Below are 16,008 nucleotides of genomic sequence, written 5' to 3' on the forward strand. Positions count from 1 at the left end.
AAGGAGGCGTGGCAGTGGAGTCGAGAAACTTTGCAGAAATTGCAAAACAGTTACGTCACTTCTTGTTCAAAGCTGCCCATTTTGTAGTAGAGATGTGGTCAAGATTTCTACTGTCTAAACTTAATATATTTAATGAATTGAATTTAATAATAATCTTGAGTTTTGCTTCAATGGAAAAATTGTAGTATACATCAAGAATTAAAAAATATTTTAAAATATTCTAATTATAAAATACTTTTATAATTTAGGCTTAATCAGTCATTCTGACCCTAATACAAATTAAAAGTTAAATGGTGTTAATCAGAAAAGAGCGGGAAACTGAAAGATATGTTTATTCTACGCATTGTAACTGGTTTTCTTGTGAACTACTAACGTAGTATGACAAGTTTGGTCTAGGTCAGTCAACTCGTTTAGGACGAGTTGCGTCGTACCCAAAACGTTTTCATGATATTGGATACTTACCACAACGGTAAGGCTTAATATGTGCTGAGCACAAGTGAAGAGCGCGTGTACCCGGATCTTTGTACTTCTCTACTGAGCTGGATAACTAAAAAAATTACACTGCTGCGAAGCACCTCACTACAAGAAACATTCAAACAGTTTATCAGTTTGTTGGTAAAAATTAGTGTTTATGTTGGTGACGAAAGAAATTTCAACTACTTTTACCCATTTAAAAAAAAAAAAAAAATCAAAGAGTTTTACCCGTGAGCGAACTGAAATTCAATCAATTATATAATGTGTGTTTGTTTGTGTTTTTATAGCAAAGCCACATCGAGCTATCTGCTGAGCCCACCGAAGGGAATCGAACCGCTGATTTTAGCGTTGTAAATTCGTAAACTTACCGCTGTACTAGCGGAGGGCCGATTATGTAGTGACTGAAATAATGTAATATATATATTTATCTCCGCCTTCTTCCTTCCTCCGCGAGACACGAGTAATAACTGGTTTTAAATTAAGATTTATATTACTTTGTTTAATAATTAGGAAGTCATGGAAAGACTCGTCGCCTTGATATGTGGCGCGACGGTCGTTGTGTGATTATGAATAGTGTACTCAGAGAACACGTGTATATAAAATAAGAAATTACAGAGTGAATAGCTGTGTGTGCGCTTTAAAAACTAAGACGCGAACAACAAGAGAAACTTTACTGGGAAATAATGAAACTTTGACGAATTCTCAACAAATGAGAAGTCGTAGAACAACACAGCGTCTTTTTGATGTTCCTACATACATGTAGGTTAACTTATAGAATCCCTCTGGTTTGCTCAGATGTAAGCTTAATATCTTATAACGCTAAAGTTCAGGGTGAGATCCCTACAATGTATATAGCTCATGGAGCTCATTGCGTAGCTTTGCGAACTGAATAAGCCAGAATACGTGGGGCAGGCAGCCAGTCATGCGTGACGCACCATTTGGGCACGTGACTCTTTGGATAGATTCCGTATTTCGAAACTCACCCTAACAATCAATGTGTTGCATTTATATAATATTTAAGCCTTTTCAACTCGCTATTCAGTAATCTAAATTTAGGTAGATGAATAATACTGTGGTAAATTCGTTATTCGGTGTTATACAATGGTTCTACTGTGTGATAATGATAACACAGAATTGTTTTATTTTCACCAGAGCTCCAATAGATAACGTTATCTGTGGCGTATAATCTCTACAGATTACCCTGTTACAAGGCTAATAAAGACAGCTCGAGTCAGAAAACCCAAGAAATATTGTGAGGTTTCTTTAAAATGGTGAAAATTTGTGGGATGTTTTAAGTTTTTGTAACTCGCTCTTTAATAACCTAAATTAATGACTATAAATGTATTAGTTTTATACGTCATAGACTTTTTAAAATTTTGCCTTTGGTTAAAATAAATATACTTTATTATTATTGTTGTCATCCGCTACAGAAAAAAAGGGTAAGAAGTGAGGAAAAAAATGACGTACTTTCGAATTGGACCATTAAATTGACCCCAAATCAAATGGGACAAAGTTACTTTGTAACAGTTACCTAGTAACACAGACGTTCGCTGGTCAGCAGTCGACAACGTGGAAATTAAAAGTCTAATTTGTTCTTAGAAGAAGTTCTAATATTCACTTTATAATTAACGACAGGGGTTTTGTTAGATTCTAACTTAAAGCAGTGCTCACTGTAAGAAATGTTGGTGGACTTTATCAACGAAAGCTTGAAGTTGATTTGTCGAGCATTCTGAAACGCGCGTTGTAAGAACGTGTCAAACTTTCGCTCAAATCGTAAGAGAACGAAACCATGACCATGTGCACATACAGTAGTTGAATTGAATTAATCCGAGGCCTCGAGCTCACGGTAGGGCGGGGATCGAACTCTCAAATTGTCGATTTAATTTTTAACGTGTTTGATAAGTTGCTTTGGGAGATATTTGGACTAGGTCTCGTGGTTAGTGTGGCCGGATGGTAAGTACTATCATTCCTGTTTGTGCCCCGTTGCCGCAAAAACGTTTTGGCCACGTTTAGTCACAAGAATGATATTCAAATCTCACTATTTGGTCAGTTGAGAGTAGCCCAAGAATTGGCGGTGGTTGCTACTAACTAGCTTCCTTGTTTTTAAGTTCAAAATTAGGTATGGCTACGTGCAGAGAGTCCATCGTGTAATAGTGCATGGCAATACTGGACAGAAAATTTTGAAAAAAAAAATCGAACGTTGAAGTGATTTCAACTTACGTGGTTTACAAATTTATCAACGACAGTTTTTCTAATCGGTGTTAGTAATTATTAAACACATGTTATTTTACTCGTTTATCCGTCCTACAGTTGACATATTGTGAGAATATTCTAAGCCACTATGAAGACATTTGGTTATAGGTAACCAGCTGAAAGTGTATAACCTAGTAGCCTTGTTTGGTTACCAAACTGCTAGAGGCTAATATAACAGCTGTGAGTATACGGAAAAACCTTCTAAACTGTCACCAACGAGGCAGGTGGACTTGCATTCTATCGAACCAGCTAATTCGCTCGAGCTTCTCTTTGGAAGCCACACATGATCACAGTTTAAAAATACTCCCGCCGCGGGGTCTCCAATTCGCCGGGTTAAAAGCTTTGACTCTCGTAACCCTGTCTCTACTCAGTTCATTATGTGGGATGTGAGGTGGGGAGATTAAGGCGCCAGCGTGACGTCTGTCAACAGCTGACGCCTCGTGGTTGTGGCACACGTGCATTTACTGAGTTTAAACACAGAACCGATATTCAGTCGATTATAAACCAGTGGCTAGAGAAGAAAGGCTTAGTGACACTTCACAGTATACATATACAGCAGTGTTGTGATAAGAAATGTACCGTAGGTAAGGATTGATTCGGTTCTACTCCATTATTAAATACTCTAAGCCATAATATTGAGGTGGTGGTCTTGCTTTTTATTGACACTAAAGATTAAACTCAATACTAACAAATTATAATGTGTAATTATATATATGCTCAAAATTTCTCAGATTTTAAATCTGTGGTTCAACGATGCAGAATTCTAAATGTTGTGTCATAGTTGTTGCACGTGAGTTCTAGTTAGTACCTGTTCCTTGGCATTTAAAGTTATTACAGAAAGTTACTGTAAACAATCCCAAATAATTCTTTCTAAAAGAAACGATACTCAACCTTATTTTACCCTAAGTAATTCTTAAAAGAAACGATACTCAACCTTATTTTACCCTAAGTAATTCTTAAAAGAAACGATACTCAACTTTATTTTATCCTAATTCTTAAAAGAAACGATGGTCAACTTTATTTTATCCTAATTCTTAAAAGAAACGATGGTGAACTTTATTTTATCCTAACTAATTATTGTGAAAGAATCAGTGTAATCACAGTACACGTACGTGTCTCGGCAATGAATGAGTGGTGAGGATGATCTATGTGTGTGGTGACACAGTTCTTTCCAAGACAGGAAATCACATTTCAGTAATTAACTAAATATTTATAAGGGCTCCAACAGTATGGTGCATGTTGTATTTGTCAATAGGAACGTGTTTCCTGTTTTAAACTCACTTTTTGTTTTATATCAAATACTACGTGGAACATTAGGTATATTGCAGGATTAAGGGTTGGGGGCAAGTAGAAGGCTACGGTTGGTTTACTGTAACCACCAAGTAACGTGGACTTCACAAGCCCGTGCAGATTTGCTTATCTTCTCCACGCGATTATCTCAGTCTATGCACCACGATATAATGTTTTTTTTTATTATAAACATTGGTAATCGTGTAATGTGGTGCACGTACTTTGCACGTGGACGAGATTAACACGCGTCTTAATGACGTATCAGAAATACGTCACGGATTTGTGGTTAAGAAGTTAAAATTTCAGTAGTTAGTCCGATATCCACGGGCCAGAAGCTCGAATTACCTACATGCTTCGAAAGTGCTGCCCTCTAACTTGTGCTATTTAAGCATTAGATCTCTAACTGCCTAACTCTCTCTCTCTTCGTTCATAAGCCACTCGCGAAAAATTTGCAGTAGTTTTCATTCTCTTCTCTTGAATTTTCCATATTCTATCATTTTCACACACGCCATTTAAGCTAGGCTTTACAGGCATTACGACTTAGATCGATAAGTCCTGGTCTGTTTGAAAACAAACATTATGCGGTTAGATAAACAAACTTGTGTGGACGTAAGTTTATTTAATAAAACTACACGTAAATTAAACAATAAAGTATATAATGTTTATAATAGTGTGCACATTGTGAAACACCAGTGTTCAGTTCATGTCACGATTATATAAGTTGAAACTTAGAAAAAGGAAATATGAAACCTGTGACAAAAAATAAACGTAGTTAAAAGGTCAGTGATGTCTGAAGTTGAAAGGTCAGTGATGTCAGTAGTTAAAAAGTCAGTGATGTCAGAAGTTAAAAAGTCAGTGATGTCAGTACTTAAAGGTCAATGATGTCAGTAGTTAAAAGGTCAGTGATGTCAGAAGTTGAAAGGTCAGTGATGTCAGTATTTAAAAGGTTAGTGATATCAGTAGTTAAAAGGTCAGTGATGTCAGTAGTTAAAAGAACAGTGATGTCAGTATTTAAAAGGTCAGTGATGTCCGTAGTTAAAAGGTTAGTGATGTCAGTAGTTAAAAGGTGTTTATAGAAAACGAACCGAAGTTAAATTATCACAAAGTAAAGTAAGTGTAATGTTGTGATGAAGTCAAATCTAGTAAATTATGTAGAATCGTCTGAAGGCTTATTCACTCACAAAGTGAGAAACATGTTGTTTTAAACCAACTGTATATGCCTGTTTTAAACCTAAATAAGTCGAGAGAGACCTGTAGAAATTGTATCTAGTGTTTTGTTTTGGAAATTATACGTGAGTTAAGGGTTGTTTGTGTGAAATATTTTGTAAAAAAAACAACAACAACATAAAATCGAAGCCAGTCGTCTCGTGATGACAACAATATTGTGTCATTCTGTACTAAACCCGGCCCCGGCATGGCCAGGTGCGTTAAGGCGTGCGACTCGTAATCTGAAGGTCGCGGGTTCGAATCCCGGTCGCACTAAACATGCTCGCCCTTTCAGCCGTGGGGGCGTCATAATGTGACGGTCAATCCCATTATTCGTTGGTAAAAGAGTAGCCTAAGAGTTGGCGGTGGATGGTGATGACTAGTTGCCTTCCCTCTAGTCTTAAATTGCTAAATTAGGGATGGCTAGCGCAGATAGCCCTATAGTAGCTTTGCGCGAATTTCTAAACAAACAAACAAACTGTACCAAACCCCTCACGTTGGCAAGTGTTGCTAAGCACAAAAGAAAAAAGAAAACAACAGTTAATGTGATTCTTAATTGAAAAAAGTAATCCGAACTTCTCGAACCTTCGAAGAGTAGATCATAAAATTTCCAAACAGAAAAACGTTTAATGTTCATTAGAGTGCAGTATTGTTTGAAGATTAGTTCTTGAGTGCGATTATAGACAATTGTGTTGGTTGGTGCAACTACCGAGTAGAACATTGACGTAAATGATGTGTTAGAACCAGAAAAAAACCTTTTATGATTCGACAGAATTGATAAAAACATAAACTGTTCATTCTACTGTCGTGTTTAAAAGCTTTTCAAGGTCCTCAAACGATGCGATAAGACCTAACATACACGTCAAACTTGTACAGTTTCATGTTAAACAGTTCCTTTGTGTCATAGCGGATTTGTGTTGTGAAAATATGCTTTTTTTTTTTTGTCCGGGAGCACAATTTAACCATCATAATTTAATTTTATAAGAACAAACTTCAAGTTTTATTCGTAATATAGTGGTGCTACTAAAACCATCAAGGGATTTGTTACAGCGAGAGTTGGGAACATTCATTGAATTTTCTAAAACACAGATATGTTTTTAAAACAACAACAAGTAACTTGAGTGCAGGGAATTTGAACTCTTTAGACAACTTGTGCATCATAATTAGTTCGATTTTTGGAAATCCAACGAGCTCCAAACATCTAGAGTTGTATTGACTGCATATTTCGTGTTCGACTTGCGATATTTTTGTTTTCTCTTTTACTGACTATCAAAACGAAGACATTTCTACAAACAAATAAAATCACGATCTATATATCCAGAATGCGACTTTATTACCTCACTATTTCACTCCTGCAGCATCTTCAGGTACTCTCGATGTCCTATAAGTTCACTAATTTAGATTTAATTGAATTAATGAACTTGTAGGATATCAGTTGCTTCTGACGAAGCTGTAATATTGAAAAATTGAAGTACTAAAGATACAGGTTGTGATTTTATTTACGTTTGTAGAAATGTCCCATAATTAACTCTAGTTTTCGTTAAACAAACTTATAAGAATAATAGAGTGAAAACTTTACTTCAAAACTTCGTAAAGTGTTTTGTACTACAAGGTAAGCTCGTGTTTTACAAATCTTTGAATAACTTTCTATTCCCACAACTAAAATTCAGGTAACATGTAATAGTAAGGAGGTAAACACGATATCTCAGGATGCCAGAAGAGTAAGTTACCTTTCTCATTAATCAAACCCTTCAACTTATTATCTCTTATATTCTGAACGATATTAAATCCATGGCTACACTTATTTCCAGAATATATTTTTTCTTGAATATTTTTTTCTTTTTTTTTTTTCTTGGAAATAGCCTAATTAGACTTAGCTCTTCCATTAAATTATTCACTGTTGTTGTCTGATACTGGTTAAAAAGTTTATCGTGTAAATAGCACGTAAAATATTGTACAAACGGTTAATAATATTGTATGTATATACACGTATTACGTTGAAACACATGTCATTCTTTCTGCTTACGTAACATATATAAATAACACTACGTAACACAAATTTTGTTTCTGGATAGTATGTGTTATTTCTTAATTGCTTATGTTGTAAAAGTACAGAAAATGTTCATTATTCCCTTCAAACTGATTTTGTGACCTGGATAATGAAATTTAGAAATTAACCTATTTTCTATGTAAAAACGGACAAATTTGCACATTTTCATTTACATAAGGTCTGAATAAAACAACGTATGAATCAAGATTTACATGTATTTATGCTGAAGCTATACATAAATGTTTAGAAGTGAGTAGTTTTCTCAGATTTGCGACTGTATTATAAATCACTTTCACGTATCAGCCACCAGATATAGTCTGCCATCATGTTTTCGTTATACGCTCCCAGGTCAGAAAAGCAAAGTTTGAAGAGAAAAATAGGTCTTTTCCACTTACTTTAGGCATAAGTAACTGTGAAATAACACTTTCTGTCCAGGAACAAGAAAAAGTAAAAATTTTCTTACGTAGTTTAATTCATAACCAATCACAGTCTTTACAATGTGTATACTTGAAATTTGTATAATGTGATAAATAAATGTTTGTTTTTTAATATAGCGTCAGATAGAAAAGGGTAATGATCTGATGGAAGAAGCTTCCACTTTGGAATCGCCGTCAGCGCCCCATATTGCTGGGCACCGTGACATACAAGCTATGACGACTTCCCTGACGAAGCATCTTCACAACTTCACGGCTCGTCTTGAAGACACACAAGAGAGGTTGGAAGATAGTGCGAAATGTTTTAGCCTTTTGGACAGGGTAATTAACTAATGTGGTGGCGCTTTTCTTATATTTATTATATTTTAGTCTTTATTTACGATGACAAGAAATACCCGAATTATATAACTAAATAAAACTGAATTGAGAAGTCGGGAACCTTATAGGTCAGATAAACATATCTAACAAACTGTTGAGTGAGTTTTTGGTTTTTTTAACGACGGTTGATAAAAGTTGGGTAACAATAAGTTCAGTTTTAATTAGAACGCGAATATTCAAATATTTATCACGAAGGTATCTGAGGCCGCCCTTAATTTTAACTACTTACCAGGCTAAGGAATTGACTATTACTCTTATAATGCACCCAGTGCGTAAAGTGCAAATAATATTTTAGGGTGTCCACGTATTCTCTATTCAGAGACATGACCAGGTGGTTAAGGCGCTCGACTCCTAATCTGAGAGTCGCTGGTTCTATTCCCCCCCAAACCAAACATGTTTGCCCTTTTAGCTGTGGAAGCGTTATAATGTGACAGTCAATCCTGCTATTCATTGGTAAAAGAGTTGCCCAAGAGTTGGGGGTGAGTGGTGATTACTAGCCGCCTTCCCTCTAGTCTTACACCACTAAATTAGGGACAGCTAGTGCAGATAGCCCTCAAGTAGCTTTGCGCGAAATTCAAAAAACAAACAAGCAATTCATCATGAGATTTCAAAGTCAAATCTTTCTGTTATAAAAATGTGAGCATGAACCAGACACTACAAATCCGCATTTTTCTTGACGAGTAAAGACGCTTGCGCAGAAGGATGACAACAACAGAATAATAATAAAAGAATAGAAAATAAAATCCACTAGCATTTGTATTTTGTACAGGGTGGACCGTAAATCCCTACCCATCCATATATCTTATGTATCCAGCGTATCTGTGTACTGTTCCTCATTCTCGCTGCATAATATTATGCGACGCCATGTTCTGTAAGACATTTTCCTCAACATGGGCTTACATCGGCCATATTTCTCTGAAAAAAAGAAACAAATTTATAATACATGCGTAACTGAATATAACATAATAACATATGGATGTGTAGGGACTTACGGGCCACCCTGTATGCAGTTTTCATAGCTTTGTAGTAAAAAAATCAACCCGAACTTCCAGCATTTTACCTTACTTAGTTGCTGGAATGACTACAAAAGAGATTTCGTGTATCTTGTAACGTCAACCTTACAAGAACAATAGAAAAGCTTCACCCATGATAGAAGTGGAAAAGTCGCAGTAAGTTCAAGCATTTCAAGGAAAACTACATGAACTTCTATAAATTACACTTCACCAACGTGTTGTAATTGTGTCTTTTGACACAGGCATCCCGAACCAACAAGGCACTTCATGTTAACGTATTGGTTACTAACACTAATAATATTGTCTTTCTTCTTCTTTAGGCCTATGAATGGGCATTGGAGACCATGAAATTCGTTTCTAGCCTAAAGGCTGACAAAACAACAAATCGTAAAGAACTGATACACTTAACCAAGGCTCTTCAAGATTATATAGACAGTAATCCACCAATCACAGAGGAGACATTTCAAGAGATGATAGACTTGGCTACAAGATTGGAGAATGAAAGCTTGCTTGACCAGTGTAAGGTAAATGTGGAAACAGCTTGCACTGTTGCCTTTAATGACAAACATTTACAAAAATAAAATCCTACTGTAACAGTACTTAGGCACTGGAATCAGATAATTTTAATTCTTACGTAGCCCAGAACAGTGCTGAAAAAACTGACATGCCAACCCTGACATGAATCATATACAACAGTAAGAAATTATATCGAGCTGTTATTAACCCTAACCACTGAGAAACTGTTTGAGAAAAATATCCCAGAAAATTCTGCATTTGATTTTAAGGAAGTTCACATTCTGAACTAAAAAACTTTGATTTACTTATGTATTTTTATTAAATTTGTGTGAAGTATGTATAGTTGATTTGGAACTATTTATCAAGTATTGTTTCACTATTTTCTGGCTAGGTTTGGCCTAATGGTTAACATGGTTAGACTATGAATTTCAGGTTTTGATAGCTTGCCCGAATTGCAAAATATTTTTGGCCAGACAAAAGTAGCCCAATTAATAGTCAGTGTTACAGTTGATTTGCTGCTGCCCCTCTAGTCTGTTAGCTCAAAATTAAAGATAACCATATGTGGCATTTCTCAGAAATTGTCAAAGGAACATTTAACACTTTGTTGTACTAGATGTTAAGAAAACCGAAACATTTATCATGGTCAAAGGTTAAAAAAAAATCTTTCATTGGATATTCTGTGTTGTTTCATCTACTATAATGTTGCCAAACTTTGAATTATACACAACTGATTTTAGTACAAGCATTTATTCCTGATTTTGTTTTATTTGTCATTGTGAATGCTGTAACATAAACTGTATTCAGTTTGACAAATGCTGGTAGTCAAATGTAGAAGTAGTCTAATGTACCAAGGTTTTATTGGTCAAATTTATTGGGTGCTAGAAAATAATTCACAAAAAAATCCCAAGATAATATTTTTACATTGTTGAGAAATTTTTCTTTATTTTGTAAACAAAATTAGGAGTTATTAGATGTTTCTTGTTTTTCCCTCTTTTTTGTTGAGTTTAATTTAGTTGGTTTAACTGTTTTATAACTATTATAACAGCAACAGCATAAAGATATACTTGTCATGTTGTTTTACAGACAGCACAGGCTCGTTGCCAAGACACAATTGATTTGATACAAACTAGACAAGCCACTTTAATGAGAGCTAAAGAGCAAATGGAATTGGAATCTTTACAATGGAGTTCTCATTTACCCATTGGATCACGAGCCTCCCATCCGAGTACAGTTCATTCCCAGTATTCCTTGATCCCACAGTGTACCAGTACCCCCATAAAAAGAAACCCTGGCTTCTCCTGTCAAAGGTCAACTTCCAACTACAGTTTTCCTGTCGGATCTTACACTTCATTTCCTAGTAACCATCCTTCTGGACCAGCAATGATGGATAGTTTTCAGTTAGATCATTACATGGAAGAGAAGGAGGAACAGTTACTTAGCCAAGGCCTCATAACAGATGACCTTACCACCCAGGGTCCAGTTGCAACCATCTCTCGAAGCAAACTTGAAGCCAGGGCCAGCATCTCCAACCTGAAAGAAGCTCCTCCTGGTGGAGTGATAAAGAGCCATAATGGAGGAAGCTTTGTTGGACTGAAAGATAAAATAATAGGTGGCATTGTGGCTGGAGCTGCCTCAATTCACAATTCGGCTAAAGATGGGCACTTTTATCACCGACCAATCAGGAAGCTGATGCGTCACAGTCAAATGTGGCAACCTGGTGAGGCAAACACCTGGCATTCGAGGTCAGATAGTCAAAGCTCTGTTAGCCCAAACCTCCAGCAAGTAGTGTGTGACAAGGATAAGAAATATGAGAGGTGAGAAAGCTTTTTAAATATTTAAATAAGATATTGTAACTTATGTCTTCTGCCCTGTTTTACGTTCAAACAACTGACAGTAAGCACATAGAACAAACTCTTTATAAGTGTTTTATAGTGTTAATGAGACTATTCTATACAAACGTCTAGTAAAAACTGTTAGCACATCAATACTATAATTTATATTAATCAAAGATAACTTTCATAATCGATTTCAGAACACATATTTCAGTATTGCATAAGATTTTCTAACTTTGTTACATAGTAGTGATACAAACAAACCACGCTTAGAAAAGTTGCATTTGTCATAAATTTCTTGTAAGAGTTGGTAAGACTTTCTTGTGGTTACAACTTGGAAATCAAGAGATGTATTTTTGTTGTTATAAAGCCTGCTTCCTTTCTGTAAGATGTATAACTTAACATAAAGCCTGCTTCCTTTCTGTAAGATGTATAACTTAACATAAAGCCTGCTTCCTTTCTGTAAGATGTATAACTTAACATAAAGCCTGCTTCCTTTCTGTAAGATGTATAACTTAACATAAAGCCTGCTTCCTTTCGGTAAGATGTATAACTTAACATTAAGCCTGCTTCCTTTCTGTAAGATGTATAACTTAACATAAAGCCTACTTCCTTTCTGTAAGATGTGTAACTTAACATAAAGCCAACTTCCTTTCTGTAAGATGTATAACTTAACAAAAAGCCTATTTCCTTTCTGTAAGATGTATAACTTAACATAAAGCCTACTTCCTTTCTGTAAGATGTATAACTTAACATAAAGCCTACTTCCTTTCTGTAAGATGTATAACTTAACATAAAGCCTACTTCCTTTCTGTAAGATGTATAACTTAACATAAAGCCTACTTCCTTTCTGTAAGATGTATAACTTAAAGCCTGCTTCCTTTCTCTAAGATGTATAACTTAACATAAAGCCTGCTTCCTTTCTGTAAGATGTATAACTTAACATAAAGCCTGCTTCCTTTCTGTAAGATGTATAACTTAACATAAAGCCTACTTCCTTTCTGTAAGATGTATAACTTAACATAAAGCCTACTTCCTTTCTGTAAGATGTATAACTTAACATAAAGCCTACTTCCTTTCTGTAAGATGTATAACTTAACATAAAGCCTACTTCCTTTCTGTAAGATGTATAACTTAACATAAAGCCTGCTTCCTTTCGGTAAGATGTATAACTTAACATTAAGCCTGCTTCCTTTCTGTAAGATGTATAACTTAACATTAAGCCTGCTTCCTTTCTGTAAGATGTATAACTTAACATTAAGCCTGCTTCCTTTCTGTAAGATGTATAACTTAACATAAAGCCTGCTTCCTTTCTGTAAGATGTATAACTTAACATAAAGCCTGCTTCCTTTCTGTAAGATGTATAACTTAACATAAAATCTACTTCCTTTCTGTAAGATGTATAACTTAACATAAAGCCTACTTCCTTTCTGTAAGATGTATAACTTAACATAAAGCCTACTTCCTTTCTGTAAGATGTATAACTTAACATAAAGCCTGCTTCCTTTCGGTAAGATGTATAACTTAACATTAAGCCTGCTTCCTTTCTGTAAGATGTATAACTTAACATTAAGCCTGCTTCCTTTCTGTAAGATGTATAACTTAACATAAAGCCTGCTTCCTTTCTGTAAGATGTATAACTTAACATAAAATCTACTTCCTTTCTGTAAGATGTATAACTTAACATAAAGCCTACTTCCTTTCTGTAAGATGTATAACTTAACATAAAGCCTACTTCCTTTCTGTAAGATGTATAACTTAACATAAAGCCTACTTCCTTTCTGTAAGATGTATAACTTAGCATAAAGCCTACTTCCTTTTCTCACTATTTCAGGAAAGATGCTGGTGGTAGCACCAAGGCCCGAGATGCCAAGAGCTTTCCACAGCCGTGTGATGGCCCTGTTCCTGTTAACAGTCACTTAACAAAAACACTGAGTTTTCGATCCAGTCAGAGAGGTGGTCGAGGAGCAGAGAAACAACCAAAAACTACAAAGTAAACGCTTCACAAAGTGTCCTGTCTGTGTGAATATGTCAGAAAAGAATTTACTGTTTTTGTGACTTAACACACTAACCTTTACACAGATTAATTTAAACAGTTAATAATTCAAACTATTTCTGTTATGTAAATATATGTATATATCTTGTCAAGATAGCTCTATATAATATAGTTAATAGTATTAATTTTAGTCAAAATTTCTAAATCATTTTTTGGTGAACAAGTGACAAGAGTTTTAAGTGATGTTTGTTTTCCTGATGCTGTTTTGAAGATCAGTTTTGTCACTCTGTTTTTATAACGGCCAATCATGAGTTGTGCTTCCATTATGCAGTAGTTAAGTTAATATGTTCCGGACTGTAAATGGTTGGATTGTTTGAAATGAAATTTTATATTCTGATGAAAATAGCTGTTCTCTGTTGTCACTGTGAAGTGTATTTTGTCCAACAAGTACTCAGGTTTCTTATTATTCATTATAATCTGTTGTGAAAACATGTAAGTAAATTCTTTAGTTTTATTAATAAGATAAAGGAAATGATCTCATAGTAATCAAGAATGATATATTATTATTGTTTTTCTATGAATTCAGACAACTGATGTTGATTATGCGAGAGATGATTCAGACAGAAAAAGATTACGTCAGGTCTCTGGAATACATAATTGAGGTAGGAACAACAGATGTTATGGGAGAAACATTGGTCCTTTTTAATTACATCAAGTGGTAGTCCAACTGCCCTTGGTGACTGAGAACAGATGGTGTGGGTGGTGTTGCTTGAAGCAACTTGATTTGATGACGTTTGTTTTGTGAAGTTGAATGGAGTTAGGAATTGTGTACAATTTGTTTCAAAATAAGAAACATAATTAATCAAAATCTTTATTGTCTCTGTCTTTCTACAACCTTCAATTTAATCAGTGTTAATGATTTGAAGGTTAACACATTATGTTTTGAAAGTTCTTTAAAGTTGTTAGGTTGAAAATGTTTCACTTCAGTTACGTTTTGAATAAAGTGACAGAATTGTTAAATAGTAATTACCGTGTAACATGTTGAAATGTGTATGTTCAGTTGGTATTATGATGAACCCCTTCATTGTGTTTTTATACATCTATAGACGTATCTTGTTCTTCTACATAGAACTATATCCCAGAGCTTCTACGGGAAGACATACCACAAGCATTGAGAGGCCAAAGAAATGTTGTCTTTGGTAATATAGAAAAAATCTTTGAATTTCACAAACACCACTTTCTTAGTGAACTAGAAAAATGTGACCCTTCACCATTTCTTGTTGGCCAGTGTTTTCTTAAATATGTAAGTAGTTCTGTTTGTGTTTTAACACTGTCGTTTGAATGTAAATAAACCTAACATTTGAAGCTTTATGTGTTGTCTTCTATTTATATCAATATCATTTGATCTGTTCATTTGTTCCACAAGTTTATATGAAAATAAATCATTCTTAATTACAACCATTGTAACAAGAGTTCAGGATAATTCTAGTGCACTTCACAGGTTCAGTTGTTTTGTAACCAGAGTTCAGGATAATTCTAGTGTACTTCACAGGTTCAGTTGTTTTGTAACGAGAGTTCAGGATAATTCTAGTGTACTTCACAGGTTCAGTTGTTTTCTGACTAGAGTTCAGGATAATTCTAGTGTACTTCACAGGTTCAGTTGTTTTGTAACAAGAGTTCAGGATAATTCTAGTGTACTTCACAGGTTCAGTTGTTTTGTAACGAGAGTTCAGGATAATTCTAGTGTACTTCATAGGTTCAGTTGTTTTGTGACAAGAGTTCAGGATAATTCTAGTGTACTTCACAGGTTCAGTTGTTTTGTAACGAGAGTTCAGGAAATTCTAGTGTACTTCACAGGTTCAGTTGTTTTGTAACGAGAGTTCAGGATAATTCTAGTGTTCTTCATTGATTCCAACAGCACGTGGGTGTATAATATTTAGTACCCAATTGCTTTGTAAAAATAACTGTATATTGTAATTAACTTATGTATTGAGAAAAGTTTATTAATGTCTAAATATTCAAAAGATTCTATTTGTAAGAAAGATTTTTCTTTTTACAGGAGACACACTTTTACTTGTATGCTTTGTATAATAAAAATAAACCCAAATCAGACTCATTAATGGTGGAATATGGCAACAGTTTCTTCAGAGTAAGTGAATGTCTGTCATATATCTTTGATGTTTTCTGACTCACCATTTTAAAAATGAAATAAATTTGTTTTACAGTTGTGTTTGAAAAACTGCACATAGTAGGGAAGTGTTTTCTAATCTTTCCTTCCTGAGTCACATTTAATTATATCCATTTATCCAACATGCTTCCTGTAAATCTGAGAATATGGACCAGTAATCTATCCATTTCTTTATTGGTCATTCTTATACTGTAGTCAAACCAAGAAATTTTGAAGAGGATTTCTTCTTCTTTATAAATACACGTTGCATTGTATTCCATAAAGCAAGTTGTAGCATTGTTGTAAATAACAGAATATTAATGATTGATTTTGTATGTTGATCTACAAAAATATGTGAAAAACTTCTACATTAAGTATTATAAAGCATTAGATAAATAA

General features: G+C 34.7%; 1 protein-coding gene across 5 annotated transcripts in view; it reads left to right on the forward strand.

Moving 5' to 3' along the window:
• Positions 1-16,008, forward strand: part of LOC143258442 (puratrophin-1-like) — a 135,137-nt gene that overhangs the window by 114,774 nt on the left and 4,355 nt on the right. For all 5 annotated transcript variants that reach the window (XM_076517386.1, XM_076517397.1, XM_076517406.1 and 2 more), the window contains 7 exons: positions 7,828-8,028; positions 9,419-9,622; positions 10,698-11,428; positions 13,281-13,439; positions 14,029-14,104; positions 14,572-14,745; positions 15,502-15,591. In XM_076517386.1, coding sequence (XP_076373501.1) covers positions 7,828-8,028; positions 9,419-9,622; positions 10,698-11,428; positions 13,281-13,439; positions 14,029-14,104; positions 14,572-14,745; positions 15,502-15,591 — 1,635 coding nt within the window. The remainder of the gene's footprint in view (positions 1-7,827; positions 8,029-9,418; positions 9,623-10,697; positions 11,429-13,280; positions 13,440-14,028; positions 14,105-14,571; positions 14,746-15,501; positions 15,592-16,008) is intronic.

This window comes from Tachypleus tridentatus, chromosome 1 (assembly GCF_004210375.1).
Source record: "Tachypleus tridentatus isolate NWPU-2018 chromosome 1, ASM421037v1, whole genome shotgun sequence".
Taxonomy (NCBI): Eukaryota; Metazoa; Arthropoda; class Merostomata; order Xiphosura; family Limulidae; genus Tachypleus; species Tachypleus tridentatus.